The 13,610-nt window shown below is 41.7% G+C and overlaps 1 protein-coding gene across 1 annotated transcript; it reads left to right on the top strand.

The window, feature by feature from the left end:
- The first annotated feature begins 1 nt into the window (after window position 1).
- Window positions 2–10,813, top strand: PSMG2 (proteasome assembly chaperone 2). Its single transcript, XM_018556839.1, has 7 exons — window positions 2–102; window positions 2,711–2,882; window positions 3,959–4,017; window positions 4,593–4,711; window positions 6,169–6,342; window positions 9,189–9,309; window positions 10,608–10,813. The coding sequence occupies exons 1-7, from the start codon at window positions 46–48 to the stop codon at window positions 10,689–10,691; spliced, it is 786 nt and encodes a 261-aa protein (XP_018412341.1). The 5' UTR covers window positions 2–45; the 3' UTR covers window positions 10,692–10,813.
- The last annotated feature ends 2,797 nt before the right edge of the window (window positions 10,814–13,610 follow it).

Genomic DNA, 13,610 nt, shown 5'->3' on the forward strand with positions numbered 1-13,610 from the left:
GTGACGTATATTGTGTGCGCCGCCGCTTGTACACACAGCTCAGTCATGTTCGTACCGGCTACTTCGGATTGGAGTCTCCCTGCAGACAGCACTTTGCTGATGGTAGGGTGGTAACACATGGTGACTGCACAGGGCAGCGCCATTTCACTGTCACTTAGAAAGGGCGATTCATAGCAGAGGCCCAGAGAACAGTCAGGTTATAGACTCTATGTAATGAAGCATGACCGGCTCCCGGACGTCTGTCTGTGTAGGTTTGCTGTAAAGGACCTTGTCAGGAGTATGGGGGCGGCCTTTGCTCATTTCATTTTGATAATGCATTTTGTCGTCATTCTAGCGCCTCTCAAGTCCTCAGTATACCCCCCCCCCCCCATGTGGTGTGCTGGAAAAAGGTGCTGGGAACAGTCCAGATCAGAAGGACAAGGATGACAGCCTCGGAGCATGCACTTTGACAAACAATTCAGCAGTGGCAGCTTCCATAGTTCTATTCTTATAGGTTGCTTTGCAGTTCCAGAAGACAACCAAGGAGGTAGAGAGTTGTTATGGGGTAGAATCTCCTGCAGTTCACAGCAGGTGCCTTTGGGAAGCATAACATGGCAAAGAATGACAGGTTTGATCATAAAAAAAGTAAAGGTCACACAACTGTTTATACTTCTGTCCTTCCCATTACACAAAGAAACACACCCGTAAAGTGTATCTGATTCTTTATTTAGTTTTGGTAGAGTAAGGCAGGCCTGGATAAATCTCACCTGGAACTAAGAGCACAAGAAGCTCTACTCCGTTACACCCACCTATCCTTTACAGCCAAGGAAGGTGTCATCTTAGCCTCTATTTGGATTGCAGGTGCTGCACATGTGATCAGCTAGGACATCAGCCATTTGAGGACTTGAAAGTTCTGTTTAGAGCTGAAATAAGCACCCTGGCAACCTTGACAGTTATTAACAGAAGCATGCCTTAAAAGTAATGGTTTTGGGAGACAGTTCATTTGTCATCTAAATTGGTGGGTGGAGTTCCACCTTATCTAAGTTTAACACTTGGTTTGCTTTAAAGACACGTGACATAGTGTACACTTCCTTCTTCACCCCACAAATCTTGTTTACATGCATGTGCAAGTTCAGCTCTGGCTGTAAGCATTGTAGGTCTCATAGATCTCAGCACTGCAGTCGCATTTCCGTCCCCTTCTCCTATTAGACCTACATATGTCATATACTGTTCTGTATGTAGTCAATGGGAACATAATGTGATCTGTTATTTTATTTCTGTGTGTAACTATAGAAAGCAATGTATGTATCAAGCGTGACTAGGAAAAGGGGGATGGGGAAGGGGTTATTGTGAGGTGCTGATCAGTCGGTTGCATGACTCTTTTGATCCATGTGACCAATTAGTGTAAAGTGACAGCTGGTTGAATTATTAATAAGTCACACAAACAGCAAAATGATAAGAAACAATGTATACTCTTTAGGAGGTGATCAGTAAACCTCTTTATGAAATGTCTAACTCTAAATCATAATTGGCAAAGCTCCTGCCCTCTGCTGGACTAGTCAGGCTATGTGCCTCATTCATGTCATCTGATCTTAGCACCTGGATACACACGTGAGTGATCCCAAATCACCCGGTTCATGCCTGTTCAAAATCCGTGTGCACCCACTCTATGTCCAAGCTGAGCTTGTGTCTGGCATGAGGCTGCCATTCAAAAAGTAACGTCTCACATTGTTGTATGATCGTTGTATGTTATAGTCCCACATCTCGCCACTGGCAATAGCTGTTAGTGGCCCGATCGACAGATTTATTTATTTTTTAGTCGCAATGGCAACCTGGCAGCAGGGAATTGTCTAGCCCTGGAGTAGAAATTGGTTAAACGCCATGTTGAGTTTTTGCTGTCTCTGTCTCATTGGGGAGATTTTTCCTAACTTCCTGTGTTGATCCAAAAGTAAAATGCACATTATCATGTATTTACAGGCACTTCTAACTGTCAAAAACCGCTTACAATAGATGTGAGAAATATAGTATTCTGAGAACTGTATATAGTAAATATATGTAGTGATGGTATCTAGTATATTAATGACCTCCCTTTTATTAGTGACATTTAATGGGATTGTTACATAATATAACACTGTCAGGAGACTTCATTTCTGTCTGTGGCTCTGTCCAGAACAAAAATAAACATTTTGTGGACTTGAAATAATGCTTACGTTACAGAAAAGCAGCCATTCAGGGGCTTTTTTTTTTATTTTTTATATCTAATCAGAAAGTTGTAGACAGTCAATGTCCTTTGTGTTTTATATAAAGCCATCTTTGTAGATTTTAAGAGAGTAGGGAATGGTTAAGACCTCTGTCAGTTGTTTTTTTTTTGCTGTCTGTGCCCATACACTTTACAACCCTCGCAAGACGCGGGATTTCACGGTGTATGGGCACCTTTAGAAAGTTGTCACCAGTTATTTCCCATAGGAAGATTTCCCCTCATCTCTTGTTTCAGTGAGGCTCCCCTTTTGGGGGACAGAAATAAAAATCTGACAGGGCTTCTAACTCTTCCACATTCTATCCAAAACTACACTTTAAACATGAATTGAAGTGAAAACATGAGTGAATTATTTATTTGCCTAAATGCAGATATTGTACTTGTTCTGTAGCTGATTTAGTACACTTTGTAATTGTGTTTGCCCTTGTTTGTAATGCATAATAATGAGAATACTTTTCTTAATATACATTTTAGCCAGCAGTATCAGTGGGGAATGTTGGCCAGCTAGCCATTGATTTGATTATTTCAACCTTGAATATGACAAAAGTTGGCTACTTCTACACAGACTGTCTGGTGCCTATGGTAGGAAACAATCCTTATGCCACCAGTGAAGATAATGCAAAGGAACTGAGTACGAACGCAGAAGGCAAGTACTGAATGGGACTAGAATATCTGATTCTAGCCTTTGTGAATAATAAACCCCTTTATTGTATGGTGCATGTTGGGATAAGGATGGGCGAAACAAAAAATTGTCAAACCGATACCGAAAATGTTTTTTATTTTAATTTTTTCAATTTTATTTTTTTATAAACTTTGATTTTTTTTTTCATTTATTCATTTTTCATTAAATATTTTTATCTTTTACTTTACTTTTAGGGGCTTCGGGGAAATATTAGGAGTCTAAACAGACCCCTGATATTTCCCTTTTTAAAATAGAAAAAGAGATTGAGGACACAGAGTCTTGAATCTCTTTCTGCAGCCCCTGTTATAAATGAACAGGAATCCTCTATACTAAGTGTTCCTGTTCATTGATAACATGAGGACATGGTATGGTTACTATAACCACAATTATGAATGAACAGCAGGTGATGCAGATCACTCCCATTCATTCATAATTGAGGATATAGTAACCATACTATGTCCTCAATTATCTACAAACACTAATCGCTGAGTGTTTGTACCTTGCTCTCCTCTCTGACACGCTGTCACGAGGGGGAGACAGCCTGCGCTGTCACAGGAGGCTGAGCTCTCCTCCCTACACCGCTCGCTCAGCCTCCTGTGACAGCGCAGGCTGTCTCCCCCTCCCCACCGCTCTGCCAGACTGTGATAGGAGGATGAGCGGTGTGGGAGGAGAGACGCCGGAGGCTCACAGCGCTCTCCTCCCGCAACGCTCGGCCAGCTATCGCAGTTTCTCTCCTCCCCGCTGGGACATAGAGCAGCGCCCAGCGAGAAGGAAAGAAAGTAGGGATACGCCGATGTATCGGCAGGAAAATTGCACTTTCGGCATTATGCCAAAACTGCCATTTTCGGCCGATATGTTTCGGCGGCTGATATATCGGTGCATCCCTAATGGGTATCCATGCAGCCTGTGTGTTGACGTTCTTATAACACTGTTTATAGCATCACTGATGCCTCATATAGAGATGAGCAGTGGAATGAATCTGGTTCATCCTTGATTATGTATTTTCATGTACTGTTTGTTCTTCAATCTTCTCTTTGTAGTGTATTCTCTGCCCTCCAAGAATCTTACAGTTCTCCAGATCCGATCACCATTAATAAAGGTACATGTTCTTCATTGTTTTCAAACTGAATAGAATGTATTCTGTCACTTTTTAAGACACGTGAAGTGGGAATCAACAACAAAAAAGGCAGACGCCTACAGCTGGTCATATATGGATAGTTTTTTCTTGTTCAGCCTGTGGGCAGAATGGGAGAAAACCCTCTCAATTCTCCCTTCCCATCCATCCCATCCAACAGCTTGGATGGAGGAATCTCCCCTGCTGGCTATTGTGTTCTGTGCCTGCGGCTGTAAGGATACCTGAACAGTGACTGCAAAAGATTGTTTGCAGTAGCTATTACACCAACAGTTTTTCACCTGGCTCCTTTGATTTTTCAATTAAACTTTTTTGAATTGTGCGAATCAGCCAAAATTTTAAGTGTACAGCCAGCTTATCAGTGAAACCAGAATCCCAAATGACATGGGGTCTAGCAAGAAAAAGCAGAAAATGATGCTGCGTCTTTTGTAGTTTTCCACCTCATTATAAAAGCACATTTTTTTTTCGTTTAAAGTAAACCAATAACTTTGTATTGTGGTATACCAGTCTACATTTGACAAGTGTCTTATTTCCCTTTAAAGAAAAAATCCCAGTGTTTCCGCCAAGCCTTAATATCCTGGATTAAGAAGTGTGGATTTTCCAAAGTGGTGCTGCTTTCAAGCAGCCATGCGTATCGGCGAGATGACCAGCAACTTTTTGGGTATGTAAAGCGGCTGCAGCAATAGTGATCTTCTGCAACTGAGAAGTCTTTTCAGTGATTACATTTAATTGCTATAGATAATTGACTTCAAAATGTGAATGAATGTAAAATCAACAGCCTGTTTAAGAAGCCTCAAATACAAACAGGCACCTTGGCTAGGTAATTTAATCTACATTACAGTTTGGGGACAGTGACATCACTTGCAATGAAAGCTGCATAGGTTATCTTTTCTGATTCAGAATGTGTGCCTGGGAATCTGTGCAATGTAGTACCCAGGAGAGTCTTCTCAGCTAATCTTTTCTGATTCAGAATGTGTGCCTAGGAATCCGTGCATTGAAGCGTACATTAGAGGATTCTCTGTATTAGATATGTCCTGCCTGTGCTAGTGTGATGCAATGTCATGAGCTGTTTTCATTTGTATGTTATGCCAGCGCTGTAAAATAAAGTGGAAGGTGGTCATGGCACACACTGGCTACTTAACTATTTCTGGTGTTCTGGGGAATGATCTGTTAGCAGCATATTAGGTAAGTGTACATTCCCGCTCTCTGAGAGGCACAGGGCAGTAAATGATTGCCTATAATTACTGCAGATATGATCTCAACAATCATTTACTGCCCTGTGCCTCTCAGGGAGTGGAAATGTACACTTACCCAACATGCTGCTAACAGATCATTCCCCAGAACACCAGAAATGGCTAAGTAGCCAGTGTGTGCCATGACCACCTTCCACTTTACAATTATTTGTTAGTGCTGGCATATCATAAAAAGAAAGCAGCTCATGACATTGCACCACACTAGCACAGACAAGATATATAACTGAGAAGCTTCTCATGGATGCTGCAATGCACGCATTCCCAGGCCACACATTATGAATCAGCAAAGACATTTACCTTGACCAAGCAAGAGAGATAACTTTACCTATAATTACTGCAGATATGATCTCGTCTAAGTTATCACTCTTGCTTGGGCAATCGGCAACTAATGAGATATCACAATGTACAGATTATGTATCCAGTGCAAGCTAATATGATTGGACACACAATTTAAATGTTCTCCCTTTGTTTAAAGGACACAGTTTTATCATGGAGTCTTCAGAGAAATATATCAGCTAACAAACATTTAAAGAGGGAACTCCTGATAGATGAGTTTTCCTTATAACTTCCTTCATCCTCTCAAGCAAAGCCAAATCCTTCACTCCTTCTTTCCAGTCTGCCATCAGTAAGTTTAGGATGGGACGGTATGAGTCTTGGGTTTAGGTTTGTAAGAGAAGGAAGACATGTAGAATGGGGGTCTGTAGGAGGCATGTCCTAAATGAACATTATGGAGCTAGACTGTCATATGGGAAAGTAGTAGGTTTGGGTAGATGAAACATACCAGAATGTTTAACTTGCACTGAATGATGAATATGTCTTCAAAGTGGAAGGTCCTCTTTAACAAGAAGCCATCTGTCATTTCAAGGACTCCATACCGGTATTTAGTCACTCCAGCTTTGCTACCATCGGTGACAGATGTGATGAAAGAACTTGAGTGGAAGGAAATGGAGAACATTTCTTTATATCCAGGCATTAATGATGAAGAGAAAAAGATGTCTATCCCTGGAGGAGGCTTTTCAAAGCAGATGTTTGAAGACTGGTAAGTCGACCCTTTTCTTTTTCTTTTTTGTCTTCTGTTACTTAGACATACTTCTTGAAACCCCAAACAGTATATTTACCCAGGATATAAATCTCAAGGATACCACATAAGTGCGATTCATGCATAACCCTGCATTTGTAAAGCACCGGTTCAGTTTAAAGTACACATTTACTGAACAGAACTTATGTAAACAAAAAGTACACCAGCATAGTAGGCACAATAAGGTGCCAGATAATACATCAAATGTTACTGCTGTTGTCTTCAAGGCATCACTGCAGCCCTGGAGAGGTCTTATGTAAATATCGGCTTGCTGAAACCTGATATGTATATATGGAGGTAATGCTCCACCATGTAGCCTGGTGTTGGGTCACTCATGAACCAGGCACTCTATATTTAGATTGGGAAGGAGGTTTAACTTCTCCCCTCAGTGGAGTATTGCAGAAGGTGGTGACAGTAATGCTACAGTTATCACCTGGCACCTTGTAATGCCTGCTATACAGGGGTGATTTATGTGTACAAAGTCTTCATTTATATGAGTTTGCTTTAAGCGGGTAAAAAGAAAATGCAATTCCGCGTCCACCATTTAAAAAAAAAAACAAGTATTTTTAGTAAAAGGCTTATAAACAACAGACTAATACCACCAGAAAAATTCATCTGTGGAACTGTTTTTTGGTCCATTTGCATCTTATGATCAGTTTCTTTATATATGTATTTTTCTATCTTACATTCATCTTGCACAATATACATGACATTTTCTGTTATCCTGCTGTATCACCCTGATATTATCTGACATTGTGTTGTGTATTTTGTGAAAGTATAGTTTTCGGTCTGAAAAAGGTTTTTCTTCTATATTTGGGTAGTTGTAGACTTGCACTAAGATAGAAAAATTCAGCACAAAGCAAACCCTGCTCATGTACTCACTGCTCCCAGGTACAATTACAATATATACAGACAAACATGGTTTTTGATACAGTAACACTCTGTGGCCTTGTTCACACTGAAAGCGTGTGAACAGAGCGGTAGCTGCTGGAACGCACCGCGATCGCTGAGAAACTTCCCCTTGCGTTTTGGGGCGGGAGGGGGCATGGCGGTGCATTGTATTCAATGGCATCGCTTTCACACACCCCGCGCACAAAAAATAGGGCTTGCCTATTTCTAATTCCTAAAGCCTTCCTTTAGTGCTGACCATTGCACACTCTCAGTTACTGCTGCAGCCATCTCCTCTGGTTCTTTTACCCATCAGCTTTTTTCTATGGTCATTAATCGGCCAGTAATGATGTAACTCCTGTGCATGCGGGATGGAGTTGTGTTATCCCAACACTTGGATCAACTCTTTATCATTTTAAAAATGCCAATCGTTTGCACTGTGCATGTGATGAAGGCAGTGTACAAAAGGAAACAAATGCTAGCAAACGGGTAAAGGAGTTTTCTTGGCAAGATATACAAAGTCTCTTTTACTGAAACAAAACTGTCAGGGTTATTCACAAAAGGGTGAAGGGTTTGGAGAAGGCAGGAGAAGTGAACAATCTAGGACAACATAGCTGATTTGGAAACATTCTCCAATTCATCTCACTTTCCAGTTCAGCTATGTTGGCCTAGATTGTTCACTTCTTCTGCCTTCTCCAAACTCTTCACCCTTTTATGAATAACCCTGTGTGCTTCAGTCCCGCTTCAACGCCAATCCTATACTTTGATAATACTAGGTAAGGTAACCTCTAAGCTTCTCAGTAGGCAAAGTAAGCTTATTGTACTCCCTCCCAGCCAAAATGATCTCCTTCCTCCCACATTAAAGCACTTCTATCTGGCCCACTGACAATACCTAGTGCTGTCACACGAGCATTGTATGAGATTGTGCATAGCCCCGGGTTGGTTTCAGCTTTTTAGGAAATTTGAAACGAAAGCTGGCCACACGCAGTTCACATCTCAGAAGGTTCAGCACGTGGTTCAACATATTTCAATTGATAAATCAAAGGAGATGGGTGAAATAAAGTTGGCCAAACAAAGCCTGTAGCCAATCAATCAACTGCATTCACTGTGCAGGTATTCTGACGGGTGTCAGAATACAATAGCTGGCATGGGAGATTCATCCATCCACGCTGTTTAGTGTAGATGGTAGAATCCTGTGATTTCTGACATGGCTAAGAGAAGGTTTTACATGTATGGCCAGCTTTACATTGGAGTTTCCAGGGAGCTCGGGCAAAATGTCAGCAACTTCAGGCACGTACAGAATGAATATTCTCCTTGAAAGGGGACCTTTTACCTAGACTACTATATAGCCCTAGTTCATCTTTAATGATACCTGGACTTAAGGTTTTAAAGAAAAACTGTTCAAATATTGAAATATAAGAATGTAAAAGTTTTTCGTATTTTCCATCCAATGAAAGGGCAGCTTGTCGGTATTCTTAATTGTCTATCTGTCCAGTCTCTCCACTATATCACATTAATGGTATATGTTACATAAAGCATCATAGCATCATGGAGGCTTTTATTCCTCAGACCTGCTTATCAGAGGAGCAGAAGTAGCCTGAAAAAATTATTGCGTCTATTATTATTACTCTATAAAAGGGGTAGGCAACCTCAGCTGTGATGGAACTACAAATACCATCATTCCTGAGCCTCCAGAGGTCATCCCTGTAGCTGCCAGACTAGTACTTTCACCAGGTTGCTCTCCCCGTTCTATAATGTATGTGGATACTAGAGTTGTGGACAGTGCTATCAGTGTTTTTCTACCTTTTGCAGAGCTTAGGTTTTATACTAAAAGAAATCCCCCATCTGAGCATCTTATAACAGAACTTCAGTTGTAACTATTATTGAAATGTTCTATGAATCCATTTCATGTATTGCAGCTCCTCAGAAGACATAAAAATGGCTGTTGTTTTAAAATTCTGCTCAGAGGGTGACAACATTCCCGACGCCTTCGGTCTTCTCAATCACCTGAACAAGTGGCTACACCTGATAGAGCTTCCAGTAAGTAATCTTTATAGATGGAGAACAATCGGCCATTCTGATTTGTATCATTTTTATTCAGATTATGGATCCCAGCCTATTAAACAGTAATCAATGAGCTGAAATCTCTTTTCTGCAAAAACTACTTTTTTAGTCTCCTTTTGATGCCTGCCACATGGCCAACTGCTGGTATAAGGGGAGGATCGGAGATCAAGAAGAACTTCGGTCCTCTACCCTTCACCAGAGATGCTGTGACTTATGCACTGCCTTTTGGTCACATGATCATCATATCAATAGGACTTAGAGAAGAGGAAAGGTTAGAGTTTCAGCTATTTTGTTTAGGGATACACGGAAATTTCGGCCGAAAATGGTACTATGGGACCAAATTAGCCAAAAATGCGGACCATGCCTAGCTACTCTCCTCCCCACTGGGCGCCAGTGTTAGGAGGCCGAGCGTGGTGGTTGCAGGAGGAGAGCTCGGCCTCCTGTGACATACAGAGCAGTCAGGATCATGCTGATCTCTGAGTGTTTGTAAATAACGGAGGACATAGTATGCTTACTGTGTCCTCAGTTATGAATGACCAGGAAGTGCTCTACATCACTTCCTGTTCAGTCATGATTGTGGACATTGTAACTGATACTATATCCACCGTTTCTGAATGGACAGGAACACTCAGTATAGAGTCTTCCTGTTCATTTATAGCAGCGGCTGCAGAAAAAAAGATTGAGGACTCAATCTTTTGTCTATTTTAGAAGGGAACACTTTCCCCTAAGACCCCAACAGTAAAGTGAAAACGTTTATTTAATTTTAAAGAGGTTAAGAAAAAAAAGTAATTTTTGGCTTCGGCCTGACACATTTTTTAATTTTGGTCTAAAAATCTAATTTTGGTGCATCTGCAATTCCGTTGCCATTTTATAAGTTTAATGGACCAGGTTTGGCAGAACAGGTGACCATCATAGTTTATTATTTTCTTTCAATTAAAAATTAAATAAGAGTTTAAAAGGGTTTTGTATTAAGTGCTGCAAAGATATGTTGACAATTTTTGACAGACGGTTGCTTGAGAACATTGATCATATTTAGGGGTATTGAAAGAGCTGATGTGGGTAACCTTTCCATCTGTTTAATATAGCAAGTGAGGTATAGGTTTTTTTAAAATTTAAATTATTTATGAATAGACAGGTGCGTAAAAATGAGGAAGAGATTTTAATGCTGACTTGGATTACAGACAGGTCCCATTAAAGTAGCAGAATAAACAGACATTTGTAATTGTGTTAAAGATTCCATTGCCATCTAACAGAAATGAATTGCTTGTTTGCAGAATGACGGTGTCACCTCTCACTGGACGATGCCAAGTTCCTGGAGATTACTGTTTGGCAGTGGCCTGCCACCTGCTCTTTTCTGACCTGGAATGCCCTCTGGAGCTTTGTTCCCGTTACTAAGCACTTTCAAGATGCAGCACATTTTTGTTGGAGATTTTCTGGCTTTTTTTTTTAATATAAAGTTCCAAAACAATAAAAACATTTTCTAATTATACTTAACTGCTGGACTGGAACAAGTGATGTCTGTTTTCTAGGGTGAAAGAATGCCTGACTCGTGCATCTGTATGCATGCGTATTAAATGCTGTTTCTAAAAACTGCAGCAGAAAGGATTTTCTAAAGACAGCCCATTCAAGAACGCGTAGGGGTATTATAAGTAAATGCATGTCAGGTCCAGTGTTAAATACCCCCTAAAACACAATGGGCCTTAAAGTAGTATTAAGGTCTGGGCGTGTTTTACCTTAATGCATTCTCTGCATTAGGGTAAAATGGCCCAGTACCTTTTTTCTACCCCCGTCCCCTCCACACTTAGAGCCCGTTCACATTGAGCGGTTCGTTTGTCGCGCGATTTGCATTTTGCGCGATTTGTCGCGCAAATGCTTGCATTGAGCAAGCTTGAATCGCGGCTAAATCCGCTCCAAAAAGGGTCCTGCTGTAGCGACACACGACCCGCGACAGCAGGACCCTTTGCCCCATTGAGAAGCATTGGAGAGCGATATCGCGCGGTAAATTGCCGCGATATCGCGGGAATTACCGCGCTATAAATCGCTCAATGTGAACGGGGTCTTACCTGTCAGCTGCGCTCGTCCCCGCCGCCTGTCCTGATCGATTCTCCCTTCCCCGAACTTCCGGGTTGCGTGGGGAGGATACTGATAGTAGGGGAGCCATAGGCTCCTTCTGCCATCGACCAGAGAGGGAAAAAGTGTGGCCTGCTACAGGGCTGTGTGTGTCTATGGACGCACACAGCCACTGTGGAAACGAGCGGGCACGGGTGCCTCCATTAGAACGATGGTAGCACCCGTGCAGCGAGTGGGGGTAAGATCGCTGTGCGGACCCACTAGAAAACAAGGAATGAAAAAGGCCTCCAGCAAAGGAGGGTTTCCTTAAAGGAGAAATGTAAAACAAAATAGGCTTTAATATCACTTTAATGCTGAATTGATCATATAATCCATAAAATCAAAAACTTCTAGACATTCGTAGCTCGAGTGTCTTTGGCCAGGAATCACATGACCTCTGTTATTCCATTTATCGATCTGACTTTGCTGGTTCTGCATTTTCCAGTAAGATGATGTAGCTGTTTAGTTACTGTTAGACACAAGACAGCTGCTCTATTCCAAGACCAGCTGTTGTGTTTCCGAGTCTGCATGTATGATACAGGCTATAAAGAAACACCAGTATACACTGCTTATAGAGCCTTTGATGTGAAGTCATTGTGGGTGTTCTGTTAGAATGCTGTATGGTTACACAGAATTCTTTGGCTGCTGAGTGATGTAAACAGTATATTAGCAAAGCTTACAGAAACTCCTTTGACACTAACGGGGTTGTTCAGCACAGTCAGGGTCTATCTTCTTCTGGACTAATATTAGGAAAGACAATTGTGGGTTATTGCACTGTTGTACTCCATTTTGTACATGCCCATAAATTGTTGTTTAGATGGGTGTTCTTTAGTGTTCCTGGCTTGTTTTACGCTAATTTGCAATAAGCAAAGGGGTACGTGGGGTAATGGTCTCTTATGGGCCCCAACGTGCTGCCAGTCAGAATGCTCTTGTTCCCTTGATTCATGGCTTTATGAAACACTGGGTTACACTGCAGCTGTACCCCATACAACGCTATGTATACATCAAATCTTCCGGAATCAGTAACAATGAAACTTAATACAAGTTATACTTTTGTTTTTTCTCCAGTAGAATTCTCTCAGGAAGGCTCGGACAAAGGTGTTTTTTTTTTACATTGTAGACATTTAGCCTGGCAGCTTGGGGGGGAGGGGGTTTATCAGAACTGGAGCAGACAGAATCTAGAGAAGTTGCCCAACCGATTAGCTTCTCTCTTCAGTTTAGTTCTGAAAATAAAAGATAGAAGTTGATTGGTTGCCATGGGCAGCTGCTTCAGTTTTGATAAAAAGCCCCCCATTATGCCTTTTTTTTTTTTCCAAATTCCTTTTCAGCCAGAAACGCAGTTATCTTTTATTGCTTTTTATGTCAAAAAAATGTTTAGTCTAATTTTAAAATGGAGCTTTTAGACATAGTGGGGGGAATTTATCAAAACTGGAACACAAAGAATCTGGAGCAATTCCCCACAGCAACCAATCAGCGTCTCTCTTTAGTTTGTTCAGTTAAGATTTGAAAATGAAAGGAAGCCGATTGGTTGCCATGCACAACTGAAAATCACTCAGCCTCATAGTTCGAGCCAACGTGCAACGTCAGCTCAATAGATCGGGAAGTGAGCGAACACATACCGTCGCTCGCTCACTTCTCGATCATGTCCCTGCAGAGACGTGACTGTCACTCACGGCTCCCTGCAGGGATTCCAGCGCTGACTGGAGGAAGGGATGGGGGAGGGTAAAGCTGGCAGATAGGCAGAGCCAGCTGTCACTCATCCAGCTGGGTGGCTCTCGACAGAATTGTTGGGATCTGTCCCAGCTGCGAAGGTCTCAGCATACCGCGAGTTGTAGCTTGCTATATACTGAGCTTTGGGTCACGGGAGGAGGTTAGTATATATCCTCCTGTGACCCTTAAGAGAACTATGGAGAAAACCACTTACCTCATAGTTCCCTTTAACTGCGTAATCCCGGGGTCAGCAACCTTAAACACTCAGAGCCATTTGGACCCGTTTCCTACAGAAAAGAAAACACCGGGAGCCACAAAACCCTTTTGACATCTAAAATGAAGATAACACTGCATATATCGTTTTTTACCTTTATGCTATATATAGCATGTATATAGGTATATGTGGGCTTAGTAACGCACTGGACTCTGGGCTTACCGGAGACCCCGCAGAGCCCATC

This window comes from Nanorana parkeri, unplaced genomic scaffold (assembly GCF_000935625.1).
Source record: "Nanorana parkeri isolate BGI_ZX_2015 unplaced genomic scaffold, ASM93562v1 scaffold255, whole genome shotgun sequence".
Lineage (NCBI taxonomy): Eukaryota > Metazoa > Chordata > Amphibia > Anura > Dicroglossidae > Nanorana > Nanorana parkeri.

Bases quoted from the DNA above. Each gene is read 5' to 3' on its own strand.
- PSMG2 (XM_018556839.1), top strand. From the start codon at position 46: ATGTTCGTACCGGCTACTTCGGATTGGAGTCTCCCTGCAGACAGCACT. The intron at 103-2,710 runs GTAGGGTGGTAA...TATACATTTTAG, and splicing joins CAGACAGCACTTTGCTGATG to CCAGCAGTATCAGTGGGGAA. The intron at 9,310-10,607 runs GTAAGTAATCTT...GCTTGTTTGCAG, and splicing joins TACACCTGATAGAGCTTCCA to AATGACGGTGTCACCTCTCA.